Source organism: Centroberyx gerrardi, chromosome 20 (genome assembly GCF_048128805.1).
Source record: "Centroberyx gerrardi isolate f3 chromosome 20, fCenGer3.hap1.cur.20231027, whole genome shotgun sequence".
In the NCBI taxonomy this organism is placed as follows: Eukaryota; Metazoa; Chordata; class Actinopteri; order Beryciformes; family Berycidae; genus Centroberyx; species Centroberyx gerrardi.
Window position 1 is genome coordinate 5,623,639 of NC_136016.1, and position 18,013 is coordinate 5,641,651.

Sequence of the window (18,013 nt, forward strand, 5' to 3'; positions counted from 1 at the left end):
TGAACGCAGCACGAGTCCTATAAAGACCAGGCAATTTATCTACGCAGTCCAACGTGATATTCAATTCTAGTATAATCTATTCTATTATAAAAAATACCTATTACCCAGTATAGTCATCCATTTTCTGCCTCATGACTGCGGCCCAATACACTGGTGTTGTCAGTAGCGACCAGTATCCATAACAAAACACTCATATATTCCTATAGGGACTTAAAGTGTGTCTCTGTTGCTCAATAGTGAGTTTATAGTGACTTTATCATGCTTAATGGTATGTTTTATCTCCTAGGTATCACTATAAGGATATTATTTTATAGTATCCTTCTAAAAATTATTATAGGATTACTATAGGTCTTTTCCATAAGGGAGTGCAGCATTATACTGTACACTGATTAAACTAGATGACCCCTGTATTAGACCAATCAGAGACTTGGGCCCTTTAATAGCTGACTGTATATTTTGTGGCCCTCTGATGCTTTTCCCATAACTCCTGTATAGAAAACCTCCCCCTGGTTACCAAGACGTTGCATCACAAGATGTTGAACAGGGAGGCACCATCACCAGAGGCAGTTCCTCAACTCTCCCCAGATACCAACACTGATCACATGGGTAACAAGGGCCTCCCTGTGTTTCAACGATTACCATCCTAACACATCCACTGGGATAGCCTCCACTAGGGGTTCCCAAAGTGGGGTCCAGGGACCACCAGGGGACCTGGAGGAGGCTCCAGGGGGGGGCCCACGCTAGAGGTTAACATGATGAGAGAATGGATAAGGATGAGTGTTGTGAATGTAGGTTTCATTCTCTCCACTGTTTCCTCTCCACCTACAGAACAGACAGTTATTTAATTCTATAATTAATCACAACTAACTACAAAAATGTTTTTAGATCGGGGTTCTTTGGGAAAATCTTAGGCTTGTGATCTAATGTGGATCTATTTGGGGGTCCTTGACATGAAAAAGTGAACCCTGCCCCTAACCATTGGCCTGCACACATAAGAAAAACATGGTTTACATGACCTGCATGTGTTCTCACACATTAAAAAGCAGTAACCACATGAAGCAGACTTGGTTTCCACTGGGGCTTTCTGAGGTTTAGGGGTAAACTGGGCAGCGCAGGATGACAGATGGCCATTCTGGAGGAGTAATAATCATATCAGGAAGAGTCCTGTGGGGTGTTAAAGATGTGTTGAAGCGCTCTTGTTTGTGATAAAGTGGATGTTCTGTGTACCTGCACTACCAAGGTACAGCCTGTTCACTGACAGCGCAATTACCGGGAACGATGGGAGCGGCGCACAGGCGACCTGCGAGCCGCCCGTCTAGCCGGCTCCGCTTCCACTTGATTTCACTTCACCCATAATCACTTAATCTGTCGGTAAGGTTTGGGTGACACACACAATATCTCTCCGGTCCGTGCCATTTGCATCTCTGGCTGCTCCCTGCTTGAGGCAGCTGGTTCCTCATTACAGATAATATACTGTTTGTGGCCACAGTAGGTTTGTTATCTAGTAAAGACAAGGGCAAGGTGAGGATAATGAGGAGAAATGAGGTCCTAAGCCTGTTTCACACATCACCGTTTAGCTTGCCTCTACACTGACCTGGACTGTGTGTGTGTGTGTGTGTGTGTGTGTGTGTGTGTGTGTGTGTTCACATACTTGCATCATCACACTCTTAGCATTCTAGGAGTTGGAATGAGTTTTAAAAGACTCTGCCACAGAGAATGATAAAAACACAAAAGCCACTTGAACACTTGGGGCCAGTAGGAAAAACAGATTTTATTTGTCAAAGGAATGCTACAGTAAAAGATGAGGTATGGTGACCACAAAAATAAAAACTACAAAATCACAGAGGGTTAGACCGCATTTTAAGGATTAAAAAAAATTGGTTTGTCTAGTGATGACTTTAAAATAGTACATATACTAGAAGAAAGACAGTGGTCTGCAGTTTACTGACATTGAAAAGATATTTTGGACAAACTTAAATGACAATCTTTAAAGGAATGTGCAAATTGTGTCATTCATTTAACGCAATGAGACGAGTAATGTCATTTAATTAAAAAAACAGCAATGTCCATAACGTTGACACACTTACAAAAATGTTTAAAAAAAATCAGTGCAGTTAGAATATACTTAAAAAGGCATAAGAAATGTTTTTCAGTAGCAAGGTGGTGTGTGGTGAGTGTATAGTGTAAATATTGCACACACAGTACACAAAAGACCTTCATACTCTCCACAAAACAATCAAAACTTCCACAGACTTGCGTGAGAAAATAAAGCCGAAAAGGTCTCCCCGCACTTTAAAAGGACCTACACGAACAGAAAGAGTGCCAGGTCTTTGGCGTGCAGGTGCTGCGCCAGGTTCTGAATGCGGCACAGGCGGACGTTCTGGGCGTTGCCCGCGCTGTACACGCGGAAGATGTGGTAGCGCTCCCTCTCTTTCAGCGCAAAGTCCAGCTCGTTGGCGGAGAGGTGGATGAACGCCTTCTCCCTCTTCACCGTCGACTTCACCTCCACGTACACCGCCCCCGCCGCTCGGCCCGCCGGCTCGAAGGTGAGCTTGAAGTCGTACGGCTGGCCGCTCTCTCCCTGCTGGTTGCACCACAGGACGTGCGCGGGCCGCCCGGGCTCGCCGCTGTCCCGCCAGTGGCACAGGAAAGAGTTGACCAGCTGCTCCCCCCACTCCCCGATCGCCGCCACATCCCGCGGGTCGTCGGACAGCACCACCTGCCAAAAGCAAAGCACCAACTCTGAAAACCTTTTCCATGATAACGCACAACCACTGCTGAAAAATACCTCACAAGTACATCATTTGACTTTGTTCATGTTAAGACAATGAAGATAATTACAATTACGATTTAGCATTTAGCTGACTAGCTGTATAACTGAGTGAGCAAATTTACATTAACACACACTACCTGATTCTATACAATAGGGATGGGACGATATATCGAAATTCAATATATCGTAATACAAAAATGTGACAATACGTATCAACGCAAAAAATGAATCGCGCTATTAGCTCCATTTTATTCTGCTGTATTAATCACAAATGAGACGGCTTGACCATCACAATTTCACAAGCTCTCCATTGAAATTACATTATTTGCATTTTGTTATGATATTTTTAAATGGTTGTTTACATTCTAGCAAGCCAGTGCCAATGCTAGAAAGACTTGTGGCTTGGAAATAAACATAATTCTGCACAGTCATACTTGAGATAAGCATATCGTCCCATCCCTACTATTCAACAGCGCTGAAAACAGGTAGGGTGACAGGTAGGGTGACCTCCTTTAAACCAGCTGAGCTATCCAAAGGGAAATGCTTCTATAATGCTTCTTATAATCTGCACAGAGCTGCTTATACAGATATAGCTCAACCCCGGTCTGTCTGGACAGCGCTACACTGGATGTACTGACGGTGGTGGGTCTCTCGCAGGTGAGCTCCATGTCCTCCAGAGTGGCCTGCGGCGGCTGGCCTTTGTTCCAGAGGGGAAAGTCCAGGACCAGAGGAGGACGCTGGCTCTCTCCGCTCCCCTGGAACACGCTGGGAAGCATCACTGCGTCAAGGGCGACGCTGCTGGAGAACAGGGAGGAGGAGGAGGAGGAGGAAGACGGTGGCAAGGATGAGATGAAAGAGAAAAGGGGGGGGGGGAAGGGAGTCGGGGGAATTGGGATTACGCATTGAGTAATACTGAAAACCAACATTTATTTTTCTGCATCAATATTTAAGAGGGGTGTTTTTCCCAGTTTATGGATTCCGGAGAGGAAACCTACTGGCCGGGCGGCGTGGGCTGGCTGGCGTCCGTCTTGGCGTGGCTCGGTCCGGGAGCCTGGAGGCTTTCCTCTCCATCCTCTCCTCTGCCAGACTCGCCGCTCTCACCCACTCCAACGCCGCTCTGTTGGCTGCGCTCTGTCAATAACACACCGGGAGCCATTAGAGAACCTTTAAAAACAGAACAGGGTGTACTGTACATGCAGAATTTGGGACTTTACAAGCAAAGAATACATCTAAAGGATTCAGAATTTTGTAATTTTTGTAATGTCATTTTGAATACCACATGTTGAGAGATGACATGTTGAGCATCTAAGGGCACGTGTTGGAGAAAAGGATTAAAACGGGATTATTTTTTAGGTCTTGTATTCTAATGTTTTAAACAGAGTGTTTGTATTTCCGGAGGATTATTTATACAGGATGAAGGATCAAATTACAAAAAATAAAAATCCCTCAAATTACTAGATGCGTGTAAAATTTCATGATCTTCATTTCTGCTTACATGCGCGTGTGCATTCTATTTTTAATATTAACAACAAACACTTTTCTTTTCAGGGATAAAAGCCCCATTGTCTATGACACTAAACGTAAGATGTAGCTAGCTACGAACTGCTGCCATACAAGAGATGAACTGAAGTTGCGAGATGATGACCTCCAAAGGGATTTTTAGAAATTGGTTGAATGTCCGACCTGAAAGCCGCGGGATGCTGGTGGTCGCTGCAGCAGCGTTAGGCTGGACTGGATGGTCTCTCTGGGGGCCGGGTTGGTCGGCGGTTCTGTCGCCGGTCTTCGGAGGCTGGTTCCCCTCGTAGCTGCTGCTGGGACTCTGGGGAACAGCGACATGGCTGCTGCCTCTGGGGGCCACGTCTCTCTCTGGGTCTCGGTCTTTAGGCCCAGCAGGCGGTGGCCACATCTTCATAACTGCGTCTACTACCCCATCTGCCTGACCTAGTGGGCCAAAATACATGGACATGGAAATGAGCAATGCAGTTTCACATTAAAAAAATATTCCTGATGCTGAAACCAGCTCCCTTCATCCTATATAGTGCTGTACAGTACCTGTGCGACTAGCCCCTGTGTTCACTATAGACGCCCGTGGAGGCCAGCAAACGAGGGTCTGCTCTCCGTTCTCTTGCCCGGAGCGAGACGGCTCTTCTGGGGCGGTGACAGTAGAGAAACTCTTTGATGGTACTGGTTTACAGCAGATAAGAAGGGAAAAAACAAAGGAGAAGAAGAAAGGAAGGGTTACACAACATGCTCCCGAACACAAATTCCCTCTAACCCCGTTTTCGTTAACGCTGTGACTTAATTAAACAAGACGTCAGTTAAGATTTTCATGGGTCGGCCTGTTTCATTACTCTTATGTCATGAAAAAGATATTTTGTAAAGAAAAACATGAACTCTTTTGATCATGTTTGTATTGCAGTTTTGTGTGTGTGTGTGTGTGTGTGTGTGCACTCTGCTCTGCAGCGAGGGATCTGCTCCTCCCGCTCTTTGAGCCCTGGCAACAGCTGCTCTTTCATGTTGCCACACAGAACAGCGAACAAACCGGAATTAGCATATGCGCAAAACACACTGGAAACGTATCTGCGTGCGCGCATGTGTGTCTGTGTGCTTAGAGGAAGACGGTGTTTGTGCAAGGGCGAGACTGTGGAGGAGAACACTTAGCATATTATGAAATGATATGGAAATTGGGGCAAGTGTCGGAGAGAGAACCGGAGAAACTGCGGATTTCCAATGTCACAGACAGACAAGCTGGGAGGAAGTAGCACCTTCTGTTAGGATCCATCCCATGCTCTAATTATAGCAGTGTGTTACATGGCACTGTTTTGCATCAAGCTGTCAATCTCTCACACATCTTCCCCAAGCTGCTTATAGATGGTACAATATGGCACCAGCAATGTGACATCAACGTGTTTCGCCTGTGGTTGAGAACCTTAACCTATAACCATACACAGCAATGGATGGAATGGAAGTTAATGTTAATGCGGCTGGTGTGACTCCGCCAGAGCAATGCTGGTCACCCATTAGTTACCTGTTACCTTCTTTTTCCATAAATCGCTTCCAATTTGTGGCGAACTGGTCTTGTGGGAGGGGAATTTAGCCCAGTGCGTGTTAGTGTGTGGGAAAACCTGAGCGATTATGTGTCTTCCATACCTTTCTCCAGTCTAACCTCTGGTTTGGGAGGCTCTGGGACCTCCCACCGCTCCTCCTCAGCGGGCAGCTCTTTGATGTCCTCCTTCTGCAAGTATCTCTTCAGATCTCTTGGGTCCTGCACACACACACACACACACACACACACACACACACACACAATTAATGACTTTTAAACTTAAAGCTTTGTCCACTGTTCTCCAAGAGTTGCCGAATTTTGGCATTCTTTTCGCTCACTCTGGAGGAACTGCGAGGTTATGACAGATTTTGTTCCCCAACACACACACCTCTCCTCTCCCAGTGACTGAAAGTATGCCTGCGTCAGACTAGGCTATTCCAAACAACTTAAAACTTACACTACATTACAAAAAAGAGAGGATCAAACATACAGGGCTGGACCACCAGAGATTCAATCCAATGTCCTTATTTGCCTCTGAATAAACTATACAAGAAGAAGAACTACTGTATAAGAACAGGGAGTTGATTTTGAGTGTCTCCTTCCAGATTCCCTTGCCAACAGAGGCAGCAGAGGAAGCTATTCCCAACATTGCCGCTTCAGAGACGTCTCATCTTGTTAAAATGTTGATGACCTAATTAGCATGTTTGGCGAGGAACCGTTTGATCAATTCCCTGGAATAATAAAAAAGTAAAAGTAATAAGCTGGAATAATAAGTAGAGAGGCAGATCTGTATGCAATTTCCATAAGCCGCTCATATCTGCAAATCTGTCTGACTCGGGTGTATTGAATGGATGTAATGGCTCTTGGTGTGATGTGGAATCACATCATTAAAACCTTTAATCAAACAGTCAAAAATTCCATTTTCTTAACTTTGGCAAATTCGGCAATGCAACTTAATTAGTTAAACCAACTTAAACATTCAACAATCTGCGCCTTTTCTCCATTTCAATCTCAATTATGTAATGCAACCCAGCATGTCCCAAAGCAACTGTTACACAAAGAAAAACACACAGACAGGATATTCAGCATATAAGTATCAATGTTCAGGCCTGATCTCAGCCTTGTTAACCTTGTAACTGTGCCTCTTGCTTTAAAGTCTCTGATGCGGCGGTCTAAAGATCAGAGAGAGGATGAGGTGCAAGTTGCCATGTAAACGTGACTCCCCCCCCAGGGAAATATCCTATTAATTCTAGCTGCTGTCAGCTCCCTGGTGGTGGCAGTGGTTTGTATGTGTGTGTGTGTGTGTGTGTGTGTGTGTGTGTGTGTGTGTGTGCAAAAGAAAGGCAGAGAACGATAGAATGAAAGACCATGAGCAAGCAAGGACCCCTTTCGTTGGATATGGATTAGTGATTCAATGCTAGAAGAGATCATATCACTTACACTGAGTGAGGTCATTAGGCCAGTCAGGAAATGTATCAGCTCTTTCCTGTGGCTGCTCTCTGTGCAGAATAGTTTCACCAGCTCTCTGCAACACGAACACACACACATGCACACACAATATTACAAGGTATTGCAGGATAACTTGTGTGCATGCAGACACAAACATAGACCGACACACATATACAAATACACATATAGGGATGAGTATCAATAGGATTTTATCACAGTGATTCCATTATTTATGCTGCTTAATTGTCTGATTCTCTGTTGATAAGACTAGATCAGTTCTACTGTCAGTGCTGATGCCACATAATTCCTGTTCTGGATGATTCTATCATTAATACTAATATTTCAAAGTCTAGTCCTAAAACTATAACCTAAACCATTTTAGATAGAAAAGAACTTAGACTTACTGAAAGAGACAGCAGGCTACACTACCAGATTCAAATAATAAATCTTCAGGCTACAGTAATCCATTATTGCTAATATGGATCTATAGGCCTAGTCCATTATTTATTTATGCAGGCTATAGGCCTAGCTGTCACGTGACATCAAGCTCTGCATCTCTGATCAGGAAGCCACGGCGCATCAAGGATTCAGAGTCTGCTGCTGGTCTCCCATTGTGCAACCTATCGCAGTAATTCAGCCTATTTGGATCTATCAAAGTTTCAGTCTCTGTCATTAAGTAGTTGTGGGAACCAGTCTCACAGCGGAACTGTGTTGGACCTGTCCCTTCACATACACACCTGCAGATGTCCAGCTTGGCTGAGAGGTGATCTTTCTGGATGTAGAGCTCCTTTTTGTCCTTCAGCAGACAGATCACATCCTGAAGCTCCACCACAGGAATCTCATCGTCGGCCACAGACAGCTGGTAGCGGATGTACAGCTTACCCACCTGGACACAGCAGGACAAAATTGCAAACCCAGAAACATAAATAAGTTTCACACTGCAGTACGTTTGGAGCTTCTTTCTAGCTCTACCTTCCAGGTGCCATGAGTCAGCATCTATCATCAGGCCAACAGAAGAGGTGCTCGGATGAGCTTACTCTGAGGGTGTTTTCAAACCTTTTGGTCCGAATCAGGGGACAAGTTGTTGCTTTGTTGAACTATGTATCGGTTAGATTACGTTTCACGCAGCCGAATGTCAAGCAAACCATAATTTATCAACAAAAAAAAAAAAACATGTGGGAGCATTCATTCCTTTATTGGTATGACGTCTGGTGCGGGAAAGGACTTTCCTCCAGGGAAAAACGTGTCCTTATCTCATAATTTACAGTGCGCTTAACCCACAATGCACAGTGCTTTCTTGTAGTTGGGTGTGATCACAGTCAGACCAGGTTCTCCCTCCATGCGAAGCACTCAACAAGGTCTTGGTTCGATTGCTATTTTTTCATAGGACTGAACTAACCCAACTAAGGAGGAAACCGCTCCAAGGTTCGAAATAACTGCGCTAAACCAACTACGTGCAAAAATGCCCTGAGAGTGATGTTCTGACCTGTCCATAGTGAAGCCGTTTGATCCTCTCTCCGATGTGGTTGTCAAGCAGCTCTGGGTAGATTTCGGCCAGCTCCTCGTGGTGGTACAGGAACCTCTGGATGTAGGGCATCACCGAGTGCACTAGGGCCTGCATGGAGGGGCAGGGCCTCAGGTTCTCGGTAAGGGCCTCGGTCTTCACGCAGTGCGACAGCTGACGGATACCGCAGATCTCCAAGAACAGAAACCGGTCCTCCTCGCTGAAGGCAGGCACACTGCTAACTCGCTCTCCTGGCATTGTCTGACCTGCCGGGCATTCATATAACCATAAAAATCTTTATTTATGTAGCCACTTTTCAGAAAACCATTACAAAGCACATTAACAAAGCCAAACCAAAAGCAATGAAAGCAAGATAAGAAGTATAAAAGCAAGGCCAGAAACATTAAAGCAAAACATAAAACGGAGGTCAAAAATAATAATGGATAATTACATAAAAGCTAGTCTATAGTCAGATACACATCTGCTACTATCCCAAGTGTTTCCCCAAATTATGATGGGATCTGTAACTGAATAACTTTAACATTGATAACCATATAGAAAAAATGTACCAGCAGCATACCATGTTGGTTCCCAGTCCTGGTCCTGGTCTTCTTGTCTGGGGTTGGCAGGTTGAGCAGACAGATCTGTCTGTGGGGTTTAAAGACCTTCTCCAATTCTTTGCTGTCAGAGATCATGGGTCTGTGGGCCAGAGTCACCCAGCTGTTATCCTTGGTGGGGAACACCCTCATGTCGGACAGCATACCTGGACATCGGGCGAAAAGGTCAGCCGGGGCTAGTTAGTTTAAAGTAATTCCAGACTGTCTAGGTAGCAGCCACTTCTCCAGAGTAGAGATGACATTTGTTTACAGCAAATACTTTTTTATGTCAATTTGCAAAACTGGAGTGAGGAAATAAGATAAATAAATAAATGGATCGGAGGTTGATCGAACAACCTGCAGCAGATACGGATGCATCAGAATTCGCCAGGATCCGATCCGATTCCAATACTGGATATTGGATCAGTGCACCCCTAGTGGTGGGGGTTGGGTTGTGTTTGCAACATGCATGTGTGTGTGTTCCTCACCCTTCAAACTGGAGCAGTAGCTGGGATTGGTTTTTCTCTGAGTGATGTACTCCTGGTCCCCAGATACTGGAATTTTACACTTGTGAGCTGGAAAAGAGAGACATTATATATTATATTGTATTATATTATATTATATTATTACAACACATACAACTTAAACTCTGAGAGCACTATTACAATTACAGAGGGCGGATATGAGATATGACAACAGGAGTGTGAAGCTAGTCCAGGGGGAGCCATAACAGTTGTTCAACAGAAAGATAATTAGCAGCAGACAGATGGGACATAAAGAGTAAGGAAATGTGTGAGTCATGAATGCGAGAAGCACTCTGAAAGAAGAAAAGGACTGGCAATCTAAATGTCCTCACCAAGTCTGGCATAGAGCACCGACACGTCCTGCAGCACTTCGGCAGTTGGTATGGGAGACGATGAACAGATCAGCTCCAACAAACCTACATATTGGTTCATGTTGGGACTGGGCTCCACATTCAGCAGCTACACACACACACACACACACACACGCACACACACATAAAGTGCATATTAGTAATGGGGGAGTTAGGTCCTGATTGGGAATTTAGTAAATACAGCAGGGCCAACAGAAGTTAATAAACAAATGACTACTTTTTAAAGGTTTGGCTTTGTCCCTGACAAAAACTGAGACACGGGATCTTTGCAGGACCACGACAATAGAGCAGCATACCCTGCTGAAGAGGTCTCTCATGCCTTCCAGTTGGCTATAGAAGGGAGCCAAGAGTCTGGGCTCCTGGACGGTGCTGTCTGGTCCGCGGGTCAGCCTGATGTAGCGCTTAAACATGGCTGTCGGGTCGCTCCAGCACACCTCCTTCAGGTGGTAGAAGCGTCCCGAACACCACTCGTCATTCCGCCTAGAGAAGGGAGGGAAAGACAGACTTGTGGCCTCTCGTGTCTAAATCATTCTTCAGGAATTAACCCTGAGAAAGGTGTGTTGATTATTCTTTCAAAAACGAATACAGCTGGTGACAGACCTGTTGTACTCTATGAAGACAGCGGGGGTGTGCTGGAACAGCTCCTTCAGGCTGCTCTGGGAACAGTTCTTATGCAGGTACAGGTAGACGTTGTGGATGTGCTGCACCGTGGAGGTGAACTCTGTCCCCTCCAACTCGTCCTTGGGTAGGTTCTCTTCCTGGTTATCTGGTTGCGGTTTGACACACCATTTCTTCAGGTAGGTAATCAGCGCCTCCACTGAGATGCTGTGTCTCATTCCTAAAGGAGAGACACAGCATTAGACATTAGACAGGCATTAGACTCCACAGATTATTAGGTAACTGATCTCAAAACAGTTGCAGCATAAACTACGAGATCATACTATGGATAATATAAGTCTCACATTCTTACCAAGAGCTCTGCTGAACTCGCTGGGCTGTGAGTCCACATAGCAGACATGAGTCCCCAACAGGCTGGTGACCTCAGGTGAGATCAGGTAGACCGAGGTGGGACAGAGGTACTCGGTCTCTCGCGTGCTGCCCTCCAGCAGACGATAGGCAGGGACCCATTCCAGACGAGACAAGAAGTGGAAGAAGGAGGATTTTGTGCTTTTGATTGTTCGCCCATCGCTGTCGATCACCTGGGCCGTGAGGTACTGAGAGTACCGATCACTGGAAAAATAGGGAAGGGGTTTATTAGTGGGTGTTGGAGTGCTATTGCAACTAACATTCAAAACCCTGACTACAACGGGAAATAAGAGAATCGCTCGATTGACCGTGAGAATGACCGTGTCTTAAATTTGATACATGGTTGCTTATAGCTTTAGAGATCCTACAAACCCGATGCATGGATGAAAGACGAGGGCAAGCACTTCCACCGAGGCTCAGTGATCTTAACATCTCAACAAAGTGGCATAACTGTGTGACCTACATTCCTCTGCAGAATATACAGTACTCAGCGGCGTTAAACGTGCCTAATGATTACAGAGTTAAAGGCACTGAGGGATTCTGATCTGCGCTCTCAAGAAATGTCAGCTCTTGTCAGATCTCTCAATTTGACTACTGTACTAGATGGCAGCTAAATTATTAAGCTATGCGTGTGCCTAAAGAGTTACGCTCCACATTTCAGCCATCTCGTTTCTATTTGTTACAATGCAAGGTCATTCAAATTGTCACTTCATACCATGGCCTTGCTGAATACTATATATTTAATTGCCTGCAAGGTCTCCATTATTTCCTTACCACTGGCTTTACATCTCATTAAATTCATCTAATGGACACTTTGTGTATTATCCCTTAATTATTCATCCTACTGTGATATGAGTGGAGTGGCTTGGGTGACCTTCTCCCTACCTGAACTGGTGACCTCAGCTCACACACATCTGTTACAGTACATCACTAGATGGGGCAGAGTTATGAGCGACTAAATCCGGGTTAATCCCCGGAGTGAAGTCTCTGGAGTGGTACACCCTTCAAACCCAAACAAGAGGCTGATATGTGGCTGCTTTTGCTGAGCAGATCACCAAGGGATAAAATAACTATTAATTGTGATACAATGTCCCCACTTTACTCCTGTAATCACCTGAAAGGACGAGAATTACTAACCCCAAAGCCATTAGCTTCTTTTACCTAGCCATCTCTGGCCATTACTTTTCCTCAACAAGAAAAACACCCAATTAATGCACCTGCTTCCGGATAATATTCAGGACACAGCACATGATATGAGTGCAAATGGGGGAGAGAGAGGACTATGTAAGTGTGCGCACGTGTCTGCCTGTGTGTTAATTACCCAGTATCCCAGTTGGACTCCAGCAGCTCCAGCAGGGCCAGCCTCTGCTCCCGGAGGAGGGTGCCAGGCAGCTGAGCCGTGGCCAGGGCATGGAACTCCTCGCTGGGGTAGTCGTCCAGCACGCAGCCCCCCTCCCCTGGGACTTGCGGCCACAGCCCACTCTCCGCTGACCAGGGGCTGGAGGCCTGGAAAAAAAAAAAAAACCAAGAGAATGAGATTGGAAAATTTGAGGATAAAAGGAAGAACATGCTGTAACTCAACTGATGAGAACAGTATTAAGATGAATTTGCATCATATAGGACGACTCCAAACTCAGCAGCATTCAAACTCATTTGAAGCCATCAAGATGCCATGATTGTAGTTTTCTATAGACTTTTCTTGCTCCTGATCAGCTTTTTCACACTTAAAACACATGCACTCAATGAAAGACGCACTTGAGTTCATGTTTTACAGCAAACCAAACACTGCAATGTCAATCACAAAACGAAAATTCCAAGCAAGTAGCTGTGTCCGGTCACAACATTTTAAGACTTATGATCACAAAATAACTTATGTGATGAAAATCGTTCATTCTGTTGTGTTTATATTATGTCATTTTCTCCACTTGACTACAGGGACTTCCCATGTAGTATTTACCACCTGACGTACACGGTAGTTTCAAGTTGGAATCTTGTATCTACCATCTTTCCCATATGACGTGAATGCAGCATCGGTCAGACAAAGGAACTGTCATCAGAATACCATACACTATCCCTTGTAGCTGTAACACAGGCTAAAAAAGGCATTGGAAATGTCTGACCTAATGCGCAACCCTCAGCCCAGTGTATAACACGCCTCACCAGTCACCTGCTGTTTCTGCTCATCTTCAAAGCAGCTACAGATCTCTCTGGCCTTAGTGTGACTCATAATGGTTGGCGTCTTCATCCTTTAATCAGAGGTGGATTACTCCCGCCTTGTTCACCATCACAGGTCACAGTGGATTTCTAATGCGGAGCGTTTCAGGAAGATTCTGTTTGGCCTCTGGTGTCCATGCAACTAGTAAATATTGTGTCCTTACACAACACATTCATAGCCCTTTATCTTCTGTGTTCACAGGTGGGGCTGGAATAATCTCGGTCAGTCTTTAAGCACTATCTTTGTAGAATGAGTTGAGTGTGTTCCCTGAATAGCTGACGCATGACCAATGGGCAATACCACCAAAGTATGGACACTGGGTAAAGACTTATGTACAGTAGAAATGCACCAATAACAATTTTTCAGAACAAAGTCAAGAAGATCTGCCAATATGAGTACAAATCCAAGTACTACTCAATTTAAAGTCATTTGTGCTGCCTAATATTTGACCAATTATAAAACAATTACAGGAATTGGTGTATCAATTGTGTTTAGTTATTTACTTGATCAAATTTTGCACTGACCATTGTATAACAAACCTTAAATAAAAATGCTAAATAAAAAATAGAAAACAGGATACTTAACCTTAACTAAAGGATATATACTAGTGTCTCTTTTTTTATTTTAACACTGGTCAAACACAGCTTATTGGCAGATTCTCTTATTGGCAGGTTCTCAGAAACAGCTTATTCAGGGTAGGTTAACAGATAAAGAACAGTGCGGTAGGTTAGGTCTAATAAAACAGAATGGCTTTTAGCCTGCATAGCCAAGGCTCCTCTTCTAAACCTATAATATTCACAACTAGGAGCATTTCAGCATTTTCACATCAGGAGGCATTTTTCCTCCCGATGGAAATGTTTTCTATTGCGCCAAAGCAGAAATCACTTAGGAGCTGCATTGATGCCTATCCCAATACCACAGATGCTATTGGTGCACCAATGTATAGCAAGAAATACATCTATCTTAGAGACTATAAAGTGTTGCAATGTGCTTGCTTACACCAGGGGCTGTGTTGACCTTGAAAGGACACACACACACACACACACACACACACACACACCACCACACACCCTCACAAAAGCAGGCCCACACACACCGACATTCACAGATGTCCTCCTCACCAGTTCTTTAGCGGTGAGGGTTCGTCTTTCTTTGCGGATGATGAGATGGTCTCTGACCCCCAGCCTGGTGAACAGCTCTCTCCATCCTGCTACATCGCCGTCTGTCTGCACATAGCAGGGACTCAGCAGCACCCAGTCACAGCCTGGTGGAGGAGTGGGTAGATACACAGGTAGGAGGGTAGGTGTGTGCACGGGAGGAAGGAGGAATTGTGAGCCGAAGGAAGGATAAAGAAATGAATGAAACACAGATGAGGGGGATGAGGAAGACAGAGAGGACAGAAATTAATGAGTGGGAACTTTAAAGGTGCTATGTGTGGCATTGTAACATCAATAATCATTACCACATTAATTTGAGACATTAGTATAATTACCTTCAACAGTAATTATACTGAGGTATCGCAAATAGTTTGACAATGATATATTAATGTTTAAAAATGCTACACATAGCATCTTTGAGTGGAGACCAAAACAAAGAGCATAAAAACAGTGAAGAGAGCAGTTGTCAGTGTCTCCCCTTTGTATTCGCCCTCTCTCTTTCTCTTTTCTCTCCTCTCAAGAGGCAGGTCAAGCGTTCTGATCCATTTTCCATGACACGTTGTCCACTCCACTAGCTCTTACATAACACACACACACACACACACACACACACACACACAATGTTCAACACTCCCAGGCATTTCATGCTTTCTTTACCCCTCACAATGGGAGCAAACCCTCACACACACACACACACACACGCACACTCACAAACTACACTCCCCACAAAAGAAAATACAGACACACGCAAGTGCACGTGAATGCAGTCCCAAATTTTCCCCAAAAGAAAAAGGGAGAGGCCAACTTGGGACAGGAAGAAACAAGCCTTTGTGTTTGTTTTGGGGATTTTGGCTTGCTTTTTGGGGTCAACATTACCACATGAACACTGAATAATAGCTGGGTCAGTACAAAGGTTCACGTTCATTAGCTTGTGTGTGTGTGTGTGTGTGTGTGTGTGTGTATCTCAGTATCTAGAACTGTGTCAAAGGGTGGCTTTCGTCGTAGCTGTGGACGCTCATTTACCAGGCAGTTTCTTAGGAAGGTCCATGTTGCCGTACTCTTCAGAGAAGTGCACCTTGTCCAGTGCCGGGCACAGCAGACCCCTGCTGGTGAGGACGGGTACTGCAGCGTCTGAGTACTCCTGGCTGGAGGAGGAGTGCTGCTTGATGAAAACCAGGTAACTCACCACCACTGGCTCGGGCTTGGACTAGAGGTGGTACCAGTGAGGAAGAAGGACGGAAGAGGAGGAGGAGAGAGAGGGACACAGAGAGAGAGAGAGAGAGAGAGAGAGAGAGAGAGGCAAAAGGAAAAGGAGGGGAGGGGGTAAGGAAGAAAGTTACCTAACAGCTCAGAACTGACAATTACATAAGGTAGACTTAGTTTGATAGTAGAGAGACTCGAGTGCAGGTTTGAGTTTGTGTGCATCAAAGTGTGTCTGTAGTTATACTTCCTGTCAAGGAACTGTCAAGTGAATTTCAAGGGAACTTTTGAAATGTTGCAAAAAATAAAATATGAATTAGGTGCATTTCCATCAGTTGGGTTGAAGTGAATAGACTTCCTGAATGTGAGTCTTTCAAGAATTAATTAGTATTGGGCAAGTTGTTATTGTTCTTTGGTGTCAGCTAATGTTTTTGCTGTCAGAGGACAAAAACAAAGAATGCACCTGGCAATTATCTAATGCACCAACTAACGGCCATATAACCACAAAGGGAATACACATAGGAGGGACAGACAGTATATGGACATGTATTCAGCTTTTCTCATTCAATACATCAGAATTCACAAAACGCTTCGTCAGAAACCCAGCTAATGTGTCTATGTTACCTTCCAGCTACTGCTGCGGATTGCAGGGTAGATGTGCTGCTCTAGCAGCTGCTGAGGCTCCAGTTCATGGACTCCCAGTCTCCTCAGCAGCTCTCGTACCTGCTGGCCTTCCAGAGGCTCCACACAGCTCAGCAGAGAGGGATGAACCACGCTCACATCCTTATACAAGGCAGAGAAAGGTCCTGGAGAAAGACAGACAGAATGAGAGGAACGCTGGATTAGGAGGGGAAATTTGTTGGATGAAGAAGATACAGTACATGGGCACAGTCCTGGTGTTGCCCTGTAGCTCCTTGGTACACATGCACACAAGCTAGCCTCATATATTAAATATTACATGTGTTTGTTTGTGTGAAACACTTTGTGACAAACCTGCTTCATTAAAAATGCTTTATAAATATAATCTTGTTTAATTAAACACGATTTGAACAACAAGGAGTGAAGAAAACCTCCAGTAACCTACTTCTGTAGACCGGCACCTGAAAGGGTGTGTTACCCCACTGCCCTCTGTAGCTCTTAATATTTCATAAGAACACTGTGTTTAGCTCAGACGTCTGTCTAAAGCTATCACATACTTCTCCGTCCACTTGACTACACCTTTAGGCAGAACCTGAGGTCTGCGCTGAAAGCCGGCTTCACCAGCAGAAGACTGGCTCTCAGCAAACTGAATAACACCCGCTGACCTGAAAGCCAGGCTGACTCGAGACTTCAATACTGCTAATACCGTTTTCTGTTAACCAATATTCTTTATTCGTCTTCTTCTGCTCTTAGAGTGACAAAGGGTCAAATATACTTACAAAGGGAAGTTGACTGTTCAAACTTCTTTACAAAGACCGCCTTTTCATCCTGAGGGCTAATATTTTTAGTGCAACCCTAATACAGAGCTAGAGATGCTTCATTGCTGGCAATCGCTCATATCTGCCGGGATGTAATTCTTCACTGTTTGGTGAAAAGAGAACACTGAACCTGTATTAGTGAGTGAATGCAGGCAACATACTGATCCGATCAGTTACCTGACCTGATTTTTCTGACTGAAAGAGATTTCTGCTGCCAAAGTGAAGCAGTAGAGTGAGGAGATTAAGTGTGCCAAGGTAACGCCAGGTGAAGCAGAACCAATGTTAAGTCCTCCGTAAGCACTCTGTGTCGCTCACAAAGATGCCAAACCAGTTAGTCTCCATTAATATTGAAGTGTAGCCAGCAAATTGCAGTAGCAGGATGCGTACATCAGAGTGTGAATATCAATTATTCATGCTTGCCATTCTAAATCTCGGCTTTGGGTGCTTTTTGTGAATGTGATGACACATAACACTAGTGATGTTCCTCCGCTTCTGTGTGTGTGTGTGTGTGTGTGTTCTGGTGTGAGTGAATGTATGTCTGTCTATTCAATTAGAGAGAGTTATAGTTTGTCAAACACCTACTCTGCTGCACCTAGTGTGTGTGTGTGTCTCTATGTGTGTGTGTGTGTGTATAGACTTCTGAGAGAACAGAGACAGCTGTTGACGTAGGTCCTTGCAGAGGGTTAAGTAGTCTT

At 44.7% G+C, this 18,013-nt stretch overlaps 1 protein-coding gene across 2 annotated transcripts in view; it reads right to left on the minus strand.

Annotated features, from left to right (window-relative positions):
- Nucleotides 1–1,764: 1,764 nt before the first annotated feature.
- LOC139918440 (uncharacterized) overlaps nt 1,765–18,013 on the minus strand; it is a 38,565-nt gene continuing 22,316 nt past the window's right edge. The window contains exons 29-47 of one of the 2 annotated variants that reach the window (XM_078290760.1): nt 16,486–16,667; nt 15,685–15,868; nt 14,626–14,768; nt 12,611–12,795; nt 11,234–11,493; nt 10,864–11,101; nt 10,560–10,743; nt 10,225–10,351; nt 9,857–9,943; nt 9,353–9,535; nt 8,755–9,038; nt 8,006–8,154; nt 7,260–7,344; nt 5,924–6,038; nt 4,826–4,957; nt 4,457–4,714; nt 3,769–3,904; nt 3,412–3,571; nt 1,765–2,719 (exon numbers count right to left, since the gene is read on the minus strand). In XM_078290760.1, coding sequence (XP_078146886.1) covers nt 2,303–2,719; nt 3,412–3,571; nt 3,769–3,904; nt 4,457–4,714; nt 4,826–4,957; nt 5,924–6,038; nt 7,260–7,344; nt 8,006–8,154; nt 8,755–9,038; nt 9,353–9,535; nt 9,857–9,943; nt 10,225–10,351; nt 10,560–10,743; nt 10,864–11,101; nt 11,234–11,493; nt 12,611–12,795; nt 14,626–14,768; nt 15,685–15,868; nt 16,486–16,667 — 3,509 coding nt within the window. In that variant the 3' untranslated portion in view covers nt 1,765–2,302. Of the gene's footprint in view, nt 2,720–3,411; nt 3,572–3,768; nt 3,905–4,456; nt 4,715–4,825; nt 4,958–5,923; nt 6,039–7,259; nt 7,345–8,003; nt 8,155–8,754; nt 9,039–9,352; nt 9,536–9,856; nt 9,944–10,224; nt 10,352–10,559; nt 10,744–10,863; nt 11,102–11,233; nt 11,494–12,610; nt 12,796–14,625; nt 14,769–15,684; nt 15,869–16,485; nt 16,668–18,013 lie in introns of those variants that run through there. The other variant, XR_013507549.1, reaches the window with a different exon arrangement.